Source organism: Elephas maximus, chromosome 19, assembly GCF_024166365.1.
Source record: "Elephas maximus indicus isolate mEleMax1 chromosome 19, mEleMax1 primary haplotype, whole genome shotgun sequence".
Classification (NCBI taxonomy): Eukaryota; Metazoa; Chordata; class Mammalia; order Proboscidea; family Elephantidae; genus Elephas; species Elephas maximus.
In genome coordinates, this window is record NC_064837.1 from 43890370 (window position 1) to 43906075 (window position 15706).

General features: G+C 47.8%; 2 protein-coding genes across 4 annotated transcripts in view; both read left to right on the top strand.

Moving 5' to 3' along the window:
* FAM117A (family with sequence similarity 117 member A) overlaps positions 1-4438 on the top strand; it is a 48236-nt gene extending 43798 nt beyond the window's left edge. Inside the window, exon 8 of one of the 2 annotated variants that reach the window (XM_049858988.1) lies at positions 213-3003. In XM_049858988.1, coding sequence (XP_049714945.1) covers positions 213-435 — 223 coding nt within the window. In that variant the 3' untranslated portion in view covers positions 436-3003. Of the gene's footprint in view, positions 1-212; positions 3004-3023 lie in introns of those variants that run through there. The other variant, XM_049858987.1, reaches the window with a different exon arrangement.
* A 2231-nt stretch (positions 4439-6669) lies between these two features.
* On the top strand, positions 6670-12735 carry SLC35B1 (solute carrier family 35 member B1). Of its 2 annotated transcripts, none has more exons than XM_049861005.1 (9): positions 6670-7075; positions 7756-7859; positions 8439-8569; positions 8878-8908; positions 9493-9650; positions 10578-10704; positions 11548-11654; positions 11794-11947; positions 12508-12735. In XM_049861005.1, exons 1-9 carry the CDS (start codon positions 6861-6863, stop codon positions 12558-12560), a joined length of 1080 nt encoding a protein of 359 aa, XP_049716962.1. In that variant the 5' UTR covers positions 6670-6860; the 3' UTR covers positions 12561-12735. The 2 variants fall into 2 exon arrangements, with proteins under 2 accessions (XP_049716962.1, XP_049716963.1); XM_049861006.1 differs by having other exon boundaries at positions 6992-7075; positions 8464-8569.
* The last annotated feature ends 2971 nt before the right edge of the window (positions 12736-15706 follow it).

Genomic DNA, 15706 nt, shown 5'->3' on the forward strand with positions numbered 1-15706 from the left:
CAACCTTACAAGGAGCGGGAGGAGGAACAGGGATGGAGGGTCAGCCCTATGTTACCCACCCGACAGGCTGGCCCTTCTTCAGTCTTGGACACTCTATGGTCATAGAGGTGTTGTCAACTTTAGGTTTTCGATACCGTGGTTTTTCCATGATCAAACTTGTTGACATTACCTACTCTGAGCACTTAAATCTTTGCTTATCATTATCTCCATAGAAACCTGCTCTCTGCCCACATGCCAGCCACAAGCACAGCAGGAGCTGAGAAGGAAAGATATCTGAAACCTAAGCTCTTCGTTTCTTCTATTTTTTTCTATCCCCAGGGAAGGTGTGAGAATTTGCTAGGCCATAATGAGAGAAAAATGTACTTGAGAGAAATATTGAAGAGAGAGGGGTTGAGGGAGAGGTCGAGAGAGACAGTGAGAAAACTAGCTGTTTAGACAGAGATTAGAAGTGTTTCACCTCCCTGGGATGGAACTGGGGGATGGTGGAGCCTAGACAGCTTTCTAATTGCTTCTGAGTCAAGTCTGTGGCTGTAGTGGTTCAAGTATCTTGTACTCCTAGACAGAAATTTCCAGTCCTTGTAAGTATGAAATCTGGAATATTCCCAAGCCAGATTGGATAATTCGGAAGCCATTCTTAGGTTATTTCTTTACTACGATTCCCTCCTATTAGCAGGGAGAATTGAGAGCTGACCTTTCCAAATGACCCAGACAACCCCACATAGCAGGCGCTGTAAGAGCTGATTTCATTTCCCTCTGCCAGCCTGATATCCATCAGGGCAGATTCACACTGGAAGTTGTGGTTTTGATGGCAGTCAGGAAGTTTAGTCATGGTGTGTGAGTGGAGGTTTAGCTGGGACAGGGTTTTGGTTCTTGAGGGCACCATTTGTATCACAGAAAAGTGAGGGGACAGCCCATGATGGTAGCAGAAAGTACATTATACCCAGAGTAGGAATTAAGGAGAAAACCACTGCCATCAGGATTGTTGGTACCATCATTTCTGTTGCTTGCTATACTTTCAAGACCTCTGGGTCCCATGGGTAGCTATGGAGGGAAGAGGCCAGATCTTGTAGCTTAAAGAGATTCTGGGCTCTTACACCCTCCCCCAAATCCACATTATAGCTGAGTAATTACAACCTGTTAGAAATTAGGCCGTTGCTTGTCTCGATTGTTTCATAGACGCGTAATGCTAGAAGAGTTCTTAAAGTCATCTCATCTAGCTTTCAGCCTCTTTGTTAACCATTTGAGAGATGTGGTGATCCATCAATTCTTTCTCAGATACCCTGGGATAGAAATTCTGACACTCATTGGGGTCTCTTTATTTTATCAACTTTCCTGCTGGGAAGTTCTGTCTTGTGTTCAGCTGTTCTTCTGCTACACTTTCCTCTTCCTTGCTGCTGTCCCCTCTAAGATGACCTAGATTTCCCAGGGAACGATTCAAGCTGTTCAGGGTCATCCTGGTTGCCCTCATACCCTTTGAGTGTTGCTGGGTCTCCTATTGGTCACCTTCCACACGTGTGCATGCACACACCCAGAGCATTCCTTTCTGGGCTCCCCTGCCACCAACTGCCCACCTCTGCACTCCATAAAGCGGGATTCTTTTAAACCCTTCTTGGCCAAGGGACACCTTGCCACTGTGGAGTCTCTAAGACTCCCAGGCCTTCCCAAATACATCCAGCATATGGGCCTTTTACTTCCATCCACCTCTTCTCACCCTGTGCCAGCCTCTGCCTTCCTTCTCTCCCCCTTGCTCTTCTGGAAATAAAGCGGTAATCAATTTATCAAGCTGTACACTAAGTGCATTTTTCTATATGTGTATTCTACTTCAATAAAAAGTAAAAAAGAAAGGGTAATTGATGCAAACCATTGGCGACAGAGCCCCACCATCTTCCAACTCATTTGTCTTCTTACCTCCAAGACTCCAACCAGCACCTTGCAGTTCTGTTTCACTCTCCAAGCATGGCCAATACTCTTTTTTTTTTTTAACCATACCCATTAAACTATTGCAGTTGATTCCGACTCATAGCGACCCTGTAGAACTGCCCCATAGGGTTCCCAAGGCTGTAAATCTTTATGGAAGCAGCCTGCTGCATCTTTCTCCTATGGGGCGGCTGGTGGGTTTGAACTGCTTAACCACTGTGCCACCAGGGCTCCTTTTTTATCACAAGAATTCCTTACTCTAGAACTCTCTGGCCTGGCCTTCTTTTATCCTTCCATTTTTCCCTAAGTGGTCAGAAGGGTAAGGATGACTCTTTTTACATTAAACGTGAGCCAGAGAAGGCCAAGACCTAGTTAGAACCTGTATCTCCTTTCTCCCAATTGTTGCTATTCTTTCCTCCCTGCAAGAGTTCGAAAATCACACCTTTCAAAGTGTGCTCAAGAATTAGATTCTCTGGGCCAGTGGTTCAACAGGGGAAAATTTTGCCTCCGTGAGACATTTTTGGTTGTCACAACTCAGGGGAGGGAGGGTGCTACTGATAGCTAGTCTAGAGGGCAGGGATGCTGCTAAACATTCTAGGATGCACAGGATAACCCCCCCAACAAAGAATGATCTGGCCTAGAATGTCAGTAGTGCTGAGGCTGAGAAACTCTGCTTCAGGCTGTAAAGTCTTAGAAGTTACCTTGCCTGGTTCTCTGCTTTCAGGGAAGTGGTCTGACCTCAAAACACCCTTCACTGAAGAAATCTCTCAAATTAAAAGTCCCTTGGTCTCTTCTTCTAGAATCACATTCCTGTCTAGCTTCAATCCTCCTGCTTCGAGCTAAAGTATCTTTACCATTATTCAGACATACTCCTAAAAAATGGAGCACTGGGGGGCCTAAAGACTGTTTATTGCCCAGCAGCTTTTCATGTTTTGGTCAAGCTACCATCCTATTTGTACCCTGTCCCAGCTCCCCTACTCCCCTGACACTGCAACATCAGACATCCTTTCTCACTGGCTGCTTCTCTCTCTCCCTGTGTGTGTGTGTTTGTCTCTGTGTGTATGTGTACACATATGTCTGTGTGTTTCTCTCTTTCCATCCTCCAGGTCCCCAGGTCCTGACCTGACCTTCCTGACTTCCTGTCCTGACAAGAACAAAGTCCATTTCAACCCGACCGGTTCGGCCTTCTGCCCTGTCAACTTGATGAAGCCCCTCTTTCCCAGCATGGGCTTCATCTTCCGTAACTGCCCCTCAAGCCCGGGGTCTCCCCTTCCCCCGACCAGCCCCAGGCCACCTCCTCGGAAGGATCCAGAGGCCTCTAAGGCCTCCCCACTGCCGTTCGAGCCATGGCAGCGCACCCCACCATCAGAAGAGCCCGTGCTTTTCCAGAGCTCCCTGGTGGTCTGAGGTCCCCACCCCACCACTGTACCGTGGAGACCAGTGCCTTGGTGGCAGCCTCCTCCTCAGCCCCTCTGAGATGGGGGATGGAGGAGCCCTTCCCTCTCGGCTTTTGAGCACTTTCATTTATTGTGTCAAAGCCCTGGGTCCTCTTTCTGATGGACACCTGCCCCTCCTAATGTGAGGGGACCTGCCTTCTCCACTAGCAGCTGGGCAGCTCACTACTCACACCTATGTCCCTGCCACCTCCCTCACTTGGTGGAAAACTCACCTAGAAGGTCTTGGGTCCCCCACTCCTAGGTGTGAATCCAAAGGACTGTATATGAGGCCCTTGTCCTTGTCATTGAGGAAGCTGGCCATGACTGAAGGAGAGGGGACACCACAGAGCCCCATTCCTCTTCTCTTCCACACACACAGAAGAGGAGACCAGAAGACAGACACCCCCACCCTCAGCCCCATCCCCATGGCTCCCTCTCATTGGAGGTGCTGACCAAAGCAGCCCTAAAGGGCCATAACACTTGACCAATTCAGCTGCTGGCAGAGGGGGGAACCAAAGGTTTTCCCAAGTGGCATTTTCATCTCGCTTTCACTCTGACTAAAGATTGTCTTAAGCAGCAGCCCGACCTGCCCAGCCCCAGGCGGGTAGTGGGGGAGAGGGAGGGCTGGTGTTCCTCTGGGTGGCAAGTGGCAACTCTACACCCTCTACCTGCCCCAGGTCTGGGTTGGATATGGATTAGAAAAATGCCTATTTTTCTTGTATCGATATAGAAACTATTTTCTCCCAAAGACACTATTTTTGCAGCTGTTTGAAGTTTGTATATTTTCTGTACTGCAGAGCTTACACAAAAATTGAAGAAGAATGTTAATGTTCGAGTTTTCTTATCCTGTGTTTAGAGATTGTTTTTTGCAGATCTTGGTGTTAATAGACCAAATAAATAAATAAGTATTCCCAGCAACTTGAGATTCTGTTAAATCTTTGTTTTGCCCGGCGGGGGTGGTGGGGGGCGGTGGAGACTGAGAGTATGATATTGATCATTTCATCCTTGTCTTCGAGGGAGGAGGCTTCACTTAACACATAAGTATGTGGATCTGGGTGTTGGATGGATGGACATGGAGTCCCTGTCCTCAGGCCACCAGGCTTGGACTCTTTACATGGACATGTGCACAGCAGATCCAGGAGATGGCTGTCCAAAAGGAAGAATGCAGTGTGTCCTGGAGGTGGGGTGAGGGAGTCAGTGGGAAAGTCATCCATTCTTGGGTCCATCTGGAAAAGCTCCTTGTGGAAAGTGGATTTCAGAGAGGAAATGCTGGTCACTAAGGGGAGACAGTTTGACATTGTGGACGTTCCTAGTACTGGCAAAGCGAATGAGACCAAGGAATGGTGCTTACCTTGAGTCTCTCCACACGTTTTTGGGGAAGCTTTAGCTCCTTTTGGGTATTCTTCTCATCTCACATTTCCCTGAATACCCACAACACGGTGTGTAGCCTTGGGCTTTTGCAGCCTCTCATTTTTACAGTGTTGCACCTGTGAGAGGTCTTAGGCTTTGAGGGGAAATGGGAATGACCGTCCCAACATTCTCATGGCACGTTGGAGTTTGGAAAGCATTTTCACAGAAGACACATTATCCCCATTGTATAAGTATGGTTGACTGCCTTAAGAGCAGTCATAATAACTATAATTGTATAGTATTCCACAGTTTTGGAAGCACATTCACATGTATCTATGTCTGAAGACCTCACAACAAACTCCTAAACCAAGCTATTCCAACTACCATTCGTTGGCTTGGTTAAGAGCTTTACATGTCATTGAAATATCACAAACCCAATGAAAGAAATGTGGTTAAGTCCCACTATACTAATGAAGGGAGGGCAGAAAGATTGAATAACTTTCCCCAAGGGACATGGATATGAAGTGGAGGAGCTGGGATTGGAAACCAGATAATTTGAACCCAGTGTTCACGCTTTTAACCACAACACTCTTCTGCTTGCCTATATTTGTTAACACATTCCCATTACTTTCAGGTGAAGAAACTTTACTCAGAAGTCAAACGAATTGTTTGAGAGCCCAGGCGGGAAGAGGCAGAGCTGGGCCTGGAACCTAGGTTGCTTGGTTCCTAGCCTAAGAGGTTTCTGCCCCTTTCCTCCCTGCTGCTGCTCAGTACCCTGGAATCATGGGCTAATTCAGTGGAGTAAGCCACTAGGCAAGAAAACAAATGTGGGGATCCGTCTCCCTAACATTAAGGAGAAAACAGTAAGGACAGACCCCATCTACTGTCTCTTACCCCTCCCCCTGAAAGATAAGTCTGGCCTGCCCCAAAGCCTCAGTGAGTCAGGCCTGGAGTGATGGGTGTGGTGCTGCTCAGTGCTTCCTTCCTTTGCCTGAGGCTGTGCCAAAGGAATGGGCTGCTAGAAAAGAAGGAGGTCTATCCAGATAGTGCCCAGAGTCTAACTGGCAGTCTGTGATCTGGGCCAATTATTAGGAGTGGGGGAATGTTTGGGGGAGTATCAGTGATCTGAGGTCAGTGGTGTTCTAGCTCTGTGCCAGCAGGTGGAAGCACAACACTTGCATGAGGAAGGTGTCCAACAAGGTGTTCATTAATGGGGAAGAACCTGGCAGGAAGCCGGAGTGTTTGCTCCATTGTTGGTGAGTTGTAAGACCTTGAAGAGAATTCATTTCAATCGGCTTCCATTTCCACCTCTAGAATGTGAGAATGTGAGGAAATAAAATACGAATTGAGAGAAGAGTAATAACTAATAGTATCTTAAACTTGCACAGCACACTTTACAGTTTATAAAACACTTTCACAAACCTCAGCTCATTTGATCCTCAAAATAGTCAAGAGGCAGATAAGGTGGCTATTACGAATTACCCCTAGTTTGCAGACTGGGAAAACTGTGGCTCGGAATTTAAAGGCACGCGGAGGTTACCCTAAGACTTAAGAGCACTGATCTAGCAGAGGCTTACTGTACTGCTCTCCCCCGTGGAAGCCTAGAGCTGTGCCGGGGAGGAAGAACTGCTCTCAAAGTCAGGCCTTGAACGCTCTTGCTGGTAAAGTTGACGGCGTAGAGTCGGTCGCTGACGCTGGGCAGCAGCTAGAGGGCGTCGAGGGGCCATTCGGAGTTTCTTGGAGTTAGGACCCAGCAGAAGACTGACCGCCGACCGGGAAAAAAAACTTTAATTTGCCCCGCCAGCTGTACCTCCTCTTTCCCGCCCACTTGTCTGCCTTTGCACAGCGCCGCCAATTGGCGACTTCCACATCTCTCTACATCATCATTCCCCGACCGGGCACCTCCTAGGCGCCCCCTCCGGGCTCTGGGTTGCAGTTGTCCTCGGAGTTGCCTGATCGGAAAAATTGGAAGACGAGGCATTAGCCACGGGAAAGCCACTCCCCGGGAAACGAGGGATGGAGCCAAGGCCCCGAGGCGACCTTCTTTTCCTGGAAGCAGCTGCTGGCCTCTGAGGCTTTTCCCCCTTGGCCATCCTGAACAGGCAGTTCTGGTGGTGGCTGCTGGGCCCTGCGGAGCGACTGTCGCATGCAGCTCCTATGAGGCCCCTGCTGCCGGTCGGCGATGTCCGACTGGAGCTGTCGCCGCCGCCGCCGCCGCTGGCGCTGTCGGCTGTGAGCGGAGCTCCGGTCGGCTCGTCCGGGCGTCTCATGGCCGCTAGCAGCTCCTTAGTGCCCGACCGGCTGCGTCTGCCGCTCTGCTTCCTGGGCGTCTTCGTTTGCTATTTTTACTATGGGATACTGCAGGAAAAGATGTGAGCGGATCCCCGGGGCTGGAACGCAGCCCCCCCTCCCCTATCCCGCCTCCCTCTCCCCAGCCTGTGGTCCTGTTTGCGGCCCTCCAGACCCTAGCCTCAGGCTTTAGTTTTGTCCTCATTACCGCCTTTCCGGCCCTGCCAGCACCTCCTGCTTCTACAGCCGGCGCTGAGCCTCCCCAGAATTCCGAAACGGGAGGGTTGGTCTCTGAATTCTCGAGACCTGGTTTTTCCTCCGTTGGTTCTAAAGGCCTGAGTTTTACATACTGAAGTTTTTCTACACCCATACAGGCTTCCTTGATTAGGCCAGCTCCTCTTTGGAGCGCCCACGTATCTGCAGATAGCTGGTTATTCCGCCCTCGGCCTTGCTGCCTTTACCCAAATCCAAATCCCTTCTCCTGCCTGGGGTCCTGGTTTCACCATCTAATTCTCCATGATTATTTAGCTCTATCCTTTATGGGCATTCTTATTCCTAGGTTAGGGGATTAGCAGGCTGGGATGTCTAGTTTCTAGGTTCAATAAAAGCAGTTCCTTTTTCAGGTGAAAAGAATGTTCTTTACCAAGCTCTCCCCACATCCAGAAAGCCAAGATAAGTTCAGAGCTCTAGGCATGCTATATAACAGCGAAGGTAATACACTAATTCCTCCCCCCGCCTTTTTTTTTCTGTGTTTTATTCTTAGAACAAGAGGAAAGTATGGGGAGGGAGCCAACCAAGAGACGTTCACTTTTGCCTTAACTTTGGTCTTCATCCAATGTGTCATCAATGCTGTATTTGCCAAGATCTGTGAGTACCTAGACAGTACCTCGTGTGTGCCCCCACCCCTTCGAATCCTGGGCATTAGGCAGTGATGGTAATTCAGCCTTAGGGTCTATCTCCCACAGTCCCCATCCCCTTCAGTGCTCACACAACCTCTGTGAGGTCTATAAAAGTAATGACTTTGAAATGGGGTAAAACTCTATTTCCTTAAATTAGAAGAACTGAGTCAAAAATGTGCAGCAAGTGGGTCTTCTGTGTTCCCAATCCCCATTGAGAATACCTTTTTTTTTTCTTTGTCCCTTTGACTTTGTGTTTTGAGTTTCTTCTCTTTGTTCCCTGGGGCTAGTAGCAGGGCAAATTAGTCCCTTGGAACAAATGACACTCCTCCACACCCGCATGTGGTCTTGTGTTAGACTTAGGTGGGACTGAAGAGTTGAATAAGCTTCAGAAATTTCCCAGTCTAAGAGAACAGAAACAGCTTCTGCTCTTCGGGTGCCCCTTATTCTATTCGACAAACTAGTTCCTTTCATGAGGCTTCAACTTTTGCTCAGTGGTCCATCCTAGCCCCACCAGGTTTCTCTTGTATGTTTTTTTGTCTTCTCCCAGTGATCCAGTTTTTTGACACTGCCAGGGTGGATCGTACCCGGAGCTGGCTCTATGCTGCCTGTTCTGTCTCCTACCTGGGTGCCATGGTCTCCAGCAACTCAGCACTACAGTTTGTCAACTACCCAACCCAGGTGAAACCTTAAGGTGGGATGAGGGTTGGCTCAGAAGTTGTTTGAAAAGGACTAAGACTTCTTCCCTCAGGACTGTGACTTATATAAAAAGAGAGCAGCCGTAAAAGAGTGTGTTTGAGAAATTCAGGGTGTGTAGAACCATAGAGCTGTGGTTGAGTAGTGGTGGGTTAGGCTGTGATAGGGCAGCCTTCTGAGGCTGAGGACCTTGATGCAGGCCCCACACTTACTCATCCTCCACACTGCAGCACCTAGCACAGCACCTGGCACATCACAGATACTCAGAAATTATTTGCTGAATTTAATTTCAGGTCCTTGGTAAATCCTGCAAGCCAATTCCAGGTAAGCAGAAGAAGGTGGTCTCCATCTTCCATCCTCACGCTTCCTGTAGTAAGCGCTCTCCCCTTGTACTAGAGCTCTGGATCCCCCTGAGCTTCATCATCCCATCATAGCTATCATCAGGGACTTCCTCCTTTCCCTCCCCCTACCCATCCTGTCATCTGTATCACTTCCTGTGTTGTGGGATGTGCACAGGCTTATAATCCTTAATAGGAGCTAGAGGCTGACCTTGTCTGCTTCACATGTCAGTCATTTCAGTGTCCAATGGGTTTACATTGTATTAGGCACCATAAGTCCCAGTTTGATCTTTGACTTCTTTCTCTCACACTTCCCTACCACTCCCTGCCCTTGCTCCATTCCTTCCTGGACCTTTCACCTTTGTTCTCTACCTTACACTCTTTGCTCAACCGTGTTGCCCAAACACCTGTCAAGGCGCCAGCCCAGTACCCTCCTCTTATCCTCTATAGGCCTTCGTTTTCACGTTATTTTCTCCCATGAGTCTTTTCTTGTCTCCTGGGAGGAAGCTGTTGGGTCATGGGTAGTCACCTATGGGTGCCTGAATTTTCTACTCTGTTTCTTTCCTATAGTCATGCTCCTTGGGGTGACCCTCTTGAGGAAGAAGTACCCACTGGCCAAGTACCTGTGTGTGTTGCTGATTGTGGCTGGAGTGGCCCTTTTCATGTATAAACCCAAGAAAGTAGTTGGGATGGAAGAACACACAATTGGCTATGGAGAGCTGCTGCTGGTATGTGATGCTGATGGGGCAGGCAGCCTTTTCCAGCAAACTTAACTGAGGGATATCTCCACCTGGGCAGGCAGAAGGCCACTTATATGTCTTAAGGGCGATGGTACTCCTTACCCCTGTTTCTGGTCTTTGTGTCTCGTGACAGGCTCCCTGGCTCTGCCAAAGGAGAGCCTGAAATACTGCGCTACCACTCTCCTTCTGGGGAAGATATGACCCTGAACGCTGTATCTAAATCCTGGTATGAGGTCACTGTGTGAGACCTGACAGCAAAGAGGAAGGGAGTAGTGTGTCTCTTGACTGTGGCGTTCCTAGAAACCTAGAAGCTAAAGTTAAAAATAATACAATAGTAACTATTCCTTAGTATGTATTAGGCACTGTTCCAAGTAAAAGTTGATAAATTTTTACAATAATTTAGTAGCATAGGTAGTATTGTCCCCATTTTATAGATGAAGAAACTGAGGCACAGAGAGGTTGAGTTATTTCCCCATGGTCACATGGCTATGAAGTGGCAGAGTCAGGATTCCAGTCCAGGCAGTCTGACCACAGAATCTGGTCTCTGGAGCACTGTACTCCAAGCCAGGAGGCTAACCTGTTGGGACTAAATTTTCTCTCTCTCCGGCTTTAATGGGGAATGTGTATGGCTCACCACAGCATATTTTAGGCGACTGCACACCAGGCTTCATGGCATTGTGTTGGGAAGTGGTAGGCTTCCTGCCTCACTCTGATAGCACTGAAACTATGTGGCTTGCTTAGCCTGTCATTCCAGTGTCAGAGGGCTAGCATGGTCTATTCCCACCCCACGCCATTAGGCAAATGGCAATATCTTACGCTGACGACTCTGTCTTAAGGTCACGCTTTCTGAGGAGCCTGAGAGTGAGGAGGAGCCCTGGTGGCCTTGTCACTGCAGTCTGCACCATTTCTTTGCAGCTCTTGTCTCTGACCCTGGATGGACTGACAGGTGTTTCCCAGGACCACATGCGGGCTCATTACCAAACAGGCTCCAACCACATGATGTTGAACATCAACCTTTGGTCGACGTTGCTGCTGGGAGCTGGTAAGAAGAGCTGCTGTTCTTCCCACATATCACCAGAGGGCAGACTGCCCTTGTCCTGTTGATCCCATGCACTGCTGGCAGTTTGCCAACTTTGCCCAGTTCACGTGCCTGCCTCAGTTCCAAGATGCCTTATGTCTAGCTTCCTGAGTCCCGGAGAAACCTTCACCAGTGGGATCTGCGTATTACCTGTTACGGCACAGATGGGTAGACCTGTGCCAGGTATGGAAGGACACACAGTAGTGAAACGTGGGGTACCTCTGGAAACTTAGCCTCTTATGATAGAGATGAGACATTGGCTTGGTGTTTACTGAACATAGATGAGACAGACTCAGGTGTTTACTGAATATAATTCAGATGTTTATGTATTTGATTTTAAATCAGTCCTTCCCAATCTTTTTCACATTTTGGCACATGTAGAAGGTGTTTTTTGTGTAGCACTATGGGGCAAAATCGACTCGATGGCAACAGGTTTGGTTTTTTATTTTTGCTTTTTAATGGGGTAAATGGCGGAGGCTGTTGAAGACTGGCAGTGACAGTGTTGGGGCTGCCCTGAACTAGGGACATGCAGATCAGTACCTATACAACATCTCTGCGTTAAATCTCTGCTATAGTTCTGCATGACTTTCGTAACTCATTAACTTCCAAGCCTTTCCCACAAAATTGAGTCTTTTATTAGTTCTTATCATCAGAAAAGAACAGGAGAGGGCTGCTGGATGGGATAGTACAGACTCATTCCATGTGCATCCCCAAGCTCTTTCATCCTTCAGAGGGACTTCAGTGCGGGCGCGTGTGCAGGTTGGGCATACAAGATGCTTTATTCATCTCTTGGCATTTTTTCTATAGGAATCCTGTTCACTGGGGAGCTCTGGGAGTTTGTTAGCTTTGCCGAGAGGTACCCTGCAATCATCTATAACATCCTGCTCTTTGGCCTGACCAGTGCCCTGGGTCAAGTGAGTGCCTTGAGAGGAGATGGCCTGGCTGGGAGAAGAGGGGTGGCAAGATTCGCCCTGATGTTCTGTTGTAGACTTTAGGCCTCATGGCAGATAACCAAGAACTAGCCTGATCCTGCTTTTCTCTGTCTCTCTCTAGAGCTTCATTTTCATGACAGTTGTATATTTTGGTCCCCTGACCTGCTCCATCATCACCACAACTCGAAAGTTCTTCACCATCTTGGCGTCTGTGATCCTCTTCGCCAACCCCATCAGTCCCATGCAGTGGGTGGGCACTGTGTTGGTATTCCTGGGTGAGTTCACCCCGAGCGGGCCTCTGCGTCACACACAGCCACAGCAAACGGAGCATTAGACATTTTCCCTAACATTCGTTTGTACATTTATGAAGTTTATATAGTTATTTTGGAGAAAGCCTTTTTAAAAGAGAACAATGTTCTATCCAGCCTTCCTAACGAGCATTTTACCTTAGTATATTTTTTTCTAGTGACTTAGATTTCCCCAGATACTGAGCAGGAAAGGATTATTATGCTTAGTCCCTATTATTGGGAACTGAGAGAAATAACTAGGAAGTTAAGTTGCTTTGAATCTTGCTGTATTTTATATATTTTTGTGTTTTTCATATATATATATACATATATATATATATAATTGCTAGTATTTGGTGATTTTTTTTTTTTTTTCACTTGATGCTGTTCTCCTTTCTCTTGGAAATGTATATAAAACCAGTGTGCTAAAGTTAATATTACTTACAGCCCCAATTTGGAGAACCTAAGCTAACTCCTCTCCCCTGCCCCCAATCATTGATAGGTTTCATTTCCCCCATAAAGCTGAGCCCATTTTCTTTTTTTCATAGGTCTTGGTCTCGATGCCAAGTTTGGGAAGGGAACCAAGAAGACATCCCACTAAGAAGAGGGACGCTACCTCCACTCCAAAAATATTTAACTTATTATCTCAAAAGTGACATCTCTTGGGAAAATGGACTCAATAGGAACAAGGGACTGGGTTCTAGTCTTTTTTTAAAAAGAAAATAAAATCAACACAGTCTTAAAAAAAAGAAAAAAAAACTTGGATTTTAACAAGACAGAGTTGGCGTTTTCTGTTCCTGATGACCTGGAGCACAGTCCAGCTCAAAGAAAGAAGGCAAAGGCAGAACACAAGCTGCTCCTCTCGCAGGTGTGGTTACCGTGGTTGGCGTATAATTCCCCAAGAGCCTGGGCTTTGGGGGGAGGGACTTTAATAGATTATACAGCTGCGCCAGAGGATAGAAAAATCACTTTACATCTCTTAAGGCTCTAGTGGGCAAATATTCATAAAAAGCCAAAGGTATGTTCTCTCCTCAAGAACTTCTCTTGGGGTTGAGGTACAGTGAACCCAGAGCCTCAGAGTTAGCTGTATTTTTACACTTCACCACCATCTCCCCTTCAGCCAAAGCTTGACCAAGGCTGAAGTGGAGACCCATGTTTGTGTCATGAACAGCTTTGGAAGGCCTGTGAATGTACTTTTCCTGATTCCCTCCCTCCATTCCTGTTGTCGGTCCACCTGGTCTCCTACTGGGAGTGCCGAATTAATCCTTCCCATTCCCCTGCCCCCTTCAGCTGCTAAAGCATTGCAGCCCTCTGCCATCCTGGCTGTGCCAACGTGTTGCCATGCCAGCTTCTGCCTGTTGAAAGGGAGGCTGGAGGCAGGCAGGGTGGCTGAGTCCTGGCCCAGAGCCCCTGTCGAGTTTTTGGGTGGCAACTGGGGGAAAAGGCGGAGCATGGAGGAGAGCCACCCGCCCACTGCTGCCTTCAGAGTTGGAGATCACAATCCTCCAGGGACCAAACTTTACACATGAAAGTGCATTTCCACCAGCTGCAACTTTCACTCCATCTGTTCAGCAGCCCCAGCCCCTTGGCTCTACAGATGGGAGCCCGGCCTCCTTCCTGAGCGGCTGCCGCACCACCCGCCACCCAGCCTTTCAAGCCCTGCCTCACTTGCACTCATCTCGTTCTCTAGGGGCCCGGGTGTCACTGCAGCTCTGCCCCCAAAGGCCCCCTCTCATTTTGAACTCCTCCTCCTTGAGAGAAGAGATTTTAAGTACATCTGGCCAAACTTCTTCCTTTCTCCACCCCTTCCCCCTCTCTTTTTTTTCATTCTGAAGGTTGCATCAATTAGCTCCCTTCCCTACCGGGACTGATAGCTCTTCCAAACTATGTTTTGTGGATTAGTTAGGTGGCTAGAGCATGCTCACAAGGCCAGGGACTGACAAGCAATTCTCATCTGGGCCTGTACTAACAAGAGACATTTTCCCAGCTATCAGACCAATTGTCCCACCCCATCCCCTGCCATCCCCAGCTAGCTGTCTCAAAAATGCCTAATGTTAGTCACCACAAAGGACAGGTTTTCAACAGCTCAGCATGGCTCTCACCTGATAGCAGAGAAACAGCTCACAGAGCTGGCATTTCCTACGGAAGGTGGGCTGGTAGCCTGGTTCTGGTAGATTTCATTGAGTCACCTGTTTGTTCACTAACATTTCCTTCTGTGTCCCATGCCCTTTGAAAATCCCAGGGAGTCAAAGCTGAGTAGGAACAGCACTAAGGGGATTCATGGTCTAATTGGGAGACAGGTAAATCACTGTATCTCAAAAATGCAGGGATAACAACGAAGGGAGATGCCTGGGCAAGGTGAGGCTTGAGCTGGGGAGTGTAGGAAGATGAAAGCGGGAGAAAATAGAGCTTCGGCTCCACTGCCAAGTGGGAAATGGGGGTTTAAACTGGCTGACTGCTCCCCCTTTCACCCCAGGCTCCTGCCTCAGGTCAATTCAAGTGATGAAGTGGGCAGTGGGTGGCTCTAAAGCGAGGTGTCCTTCAGCCCAATATGAAGGTATTTGAAAGTCTAAGTAGCCAGTTTGTTCACGGTAGCATACTTACAGGATCATGGGAACTGAGAGTGCCAAATTTGTCTAAAGTCAGTAACACCGTTTGGTTATAATTGGGCTGATAACTGAAATACCAGACAAGTTCAAACAAAAGTGTGGTTGATCAGTGAACTCTGGGCGGCCCAATGCCTTAGGTTTCTAAAGATCAAAGGACTTCCATCTGCAGTTAATTCTCAACTATGTATAGAAGGGATAGAACCAGAGCACGAATTTCCCCAAGCTGTTTTTAGTTTGGGGTGTATTGTACTTATTTACGTTGACTTTTGTCAAAGCGTCAGGTCCACCTCCTTCAACGTTCGTGCTCAGGCGGACGATAACGTGATTGTCTATTTCCTGTACACCTGTCAGGCTAGGGCGAGGCAAACGACGCACAAGTGTGATTTGGGGTACAACCAGAAGGAAGGTGATCCTGGAATTAAACATTAAAAGACACAAAAATTTTACATTGTTTTAAAAACTATTTAAAGAAGCAGGAATTAAACATTCACAGCAGATAATCTATAAAGTAGGTCCCTAGGTGGTGCAAATGGTTTGTGATTGTACTGCTCTAAAGGGTGACGGTTCAAAGCCACCCACTGGTGCCAGGGAAGAAAGACCTGGCAATCTGCTTCCTTAAATATTACAGCCAAGAAAACCCTATGGAGCACTTCTACTCTGTAATACATGGGGTTGCCATGAGTCACAATCGACAGCAACGGGTTAATTTATAAAGTGAGTTATTTAGGAATGGATTATGTGTTTTCCCACAGCCCTGTAACACAGTTGTGAGACGAGAACTGAGCAAAGTGATCTGTGCCTTTTAGAGATGAAAAAAACCTGAGTTAGGGAAGTTAAGGTGACCTGCGGTAGGTCTGTGAGAGATGAACTAGAACTCAAGGTTCTCTGAGTTCTAGTGGCATCTTGGACCAGTGCCTCTGAGGGAGGAAAGCGAAGCTTGTCCAAGGCCCATTGCCTGTGCTGTCTGGCCCTGCTTGCCAGGGAAACAGTTTGCACGTTTTATGAGTAGTACTGGTCATTTTCCCCAGAAGCCCTGGCAGAGAAATTGTCCTGGGTCTCTGCAGGATCATTCAGCCCTTCCCACTGCAAACACACCAGCTGTCTTCAGCAACAGCAATCTCATATATTTATAGAGCTC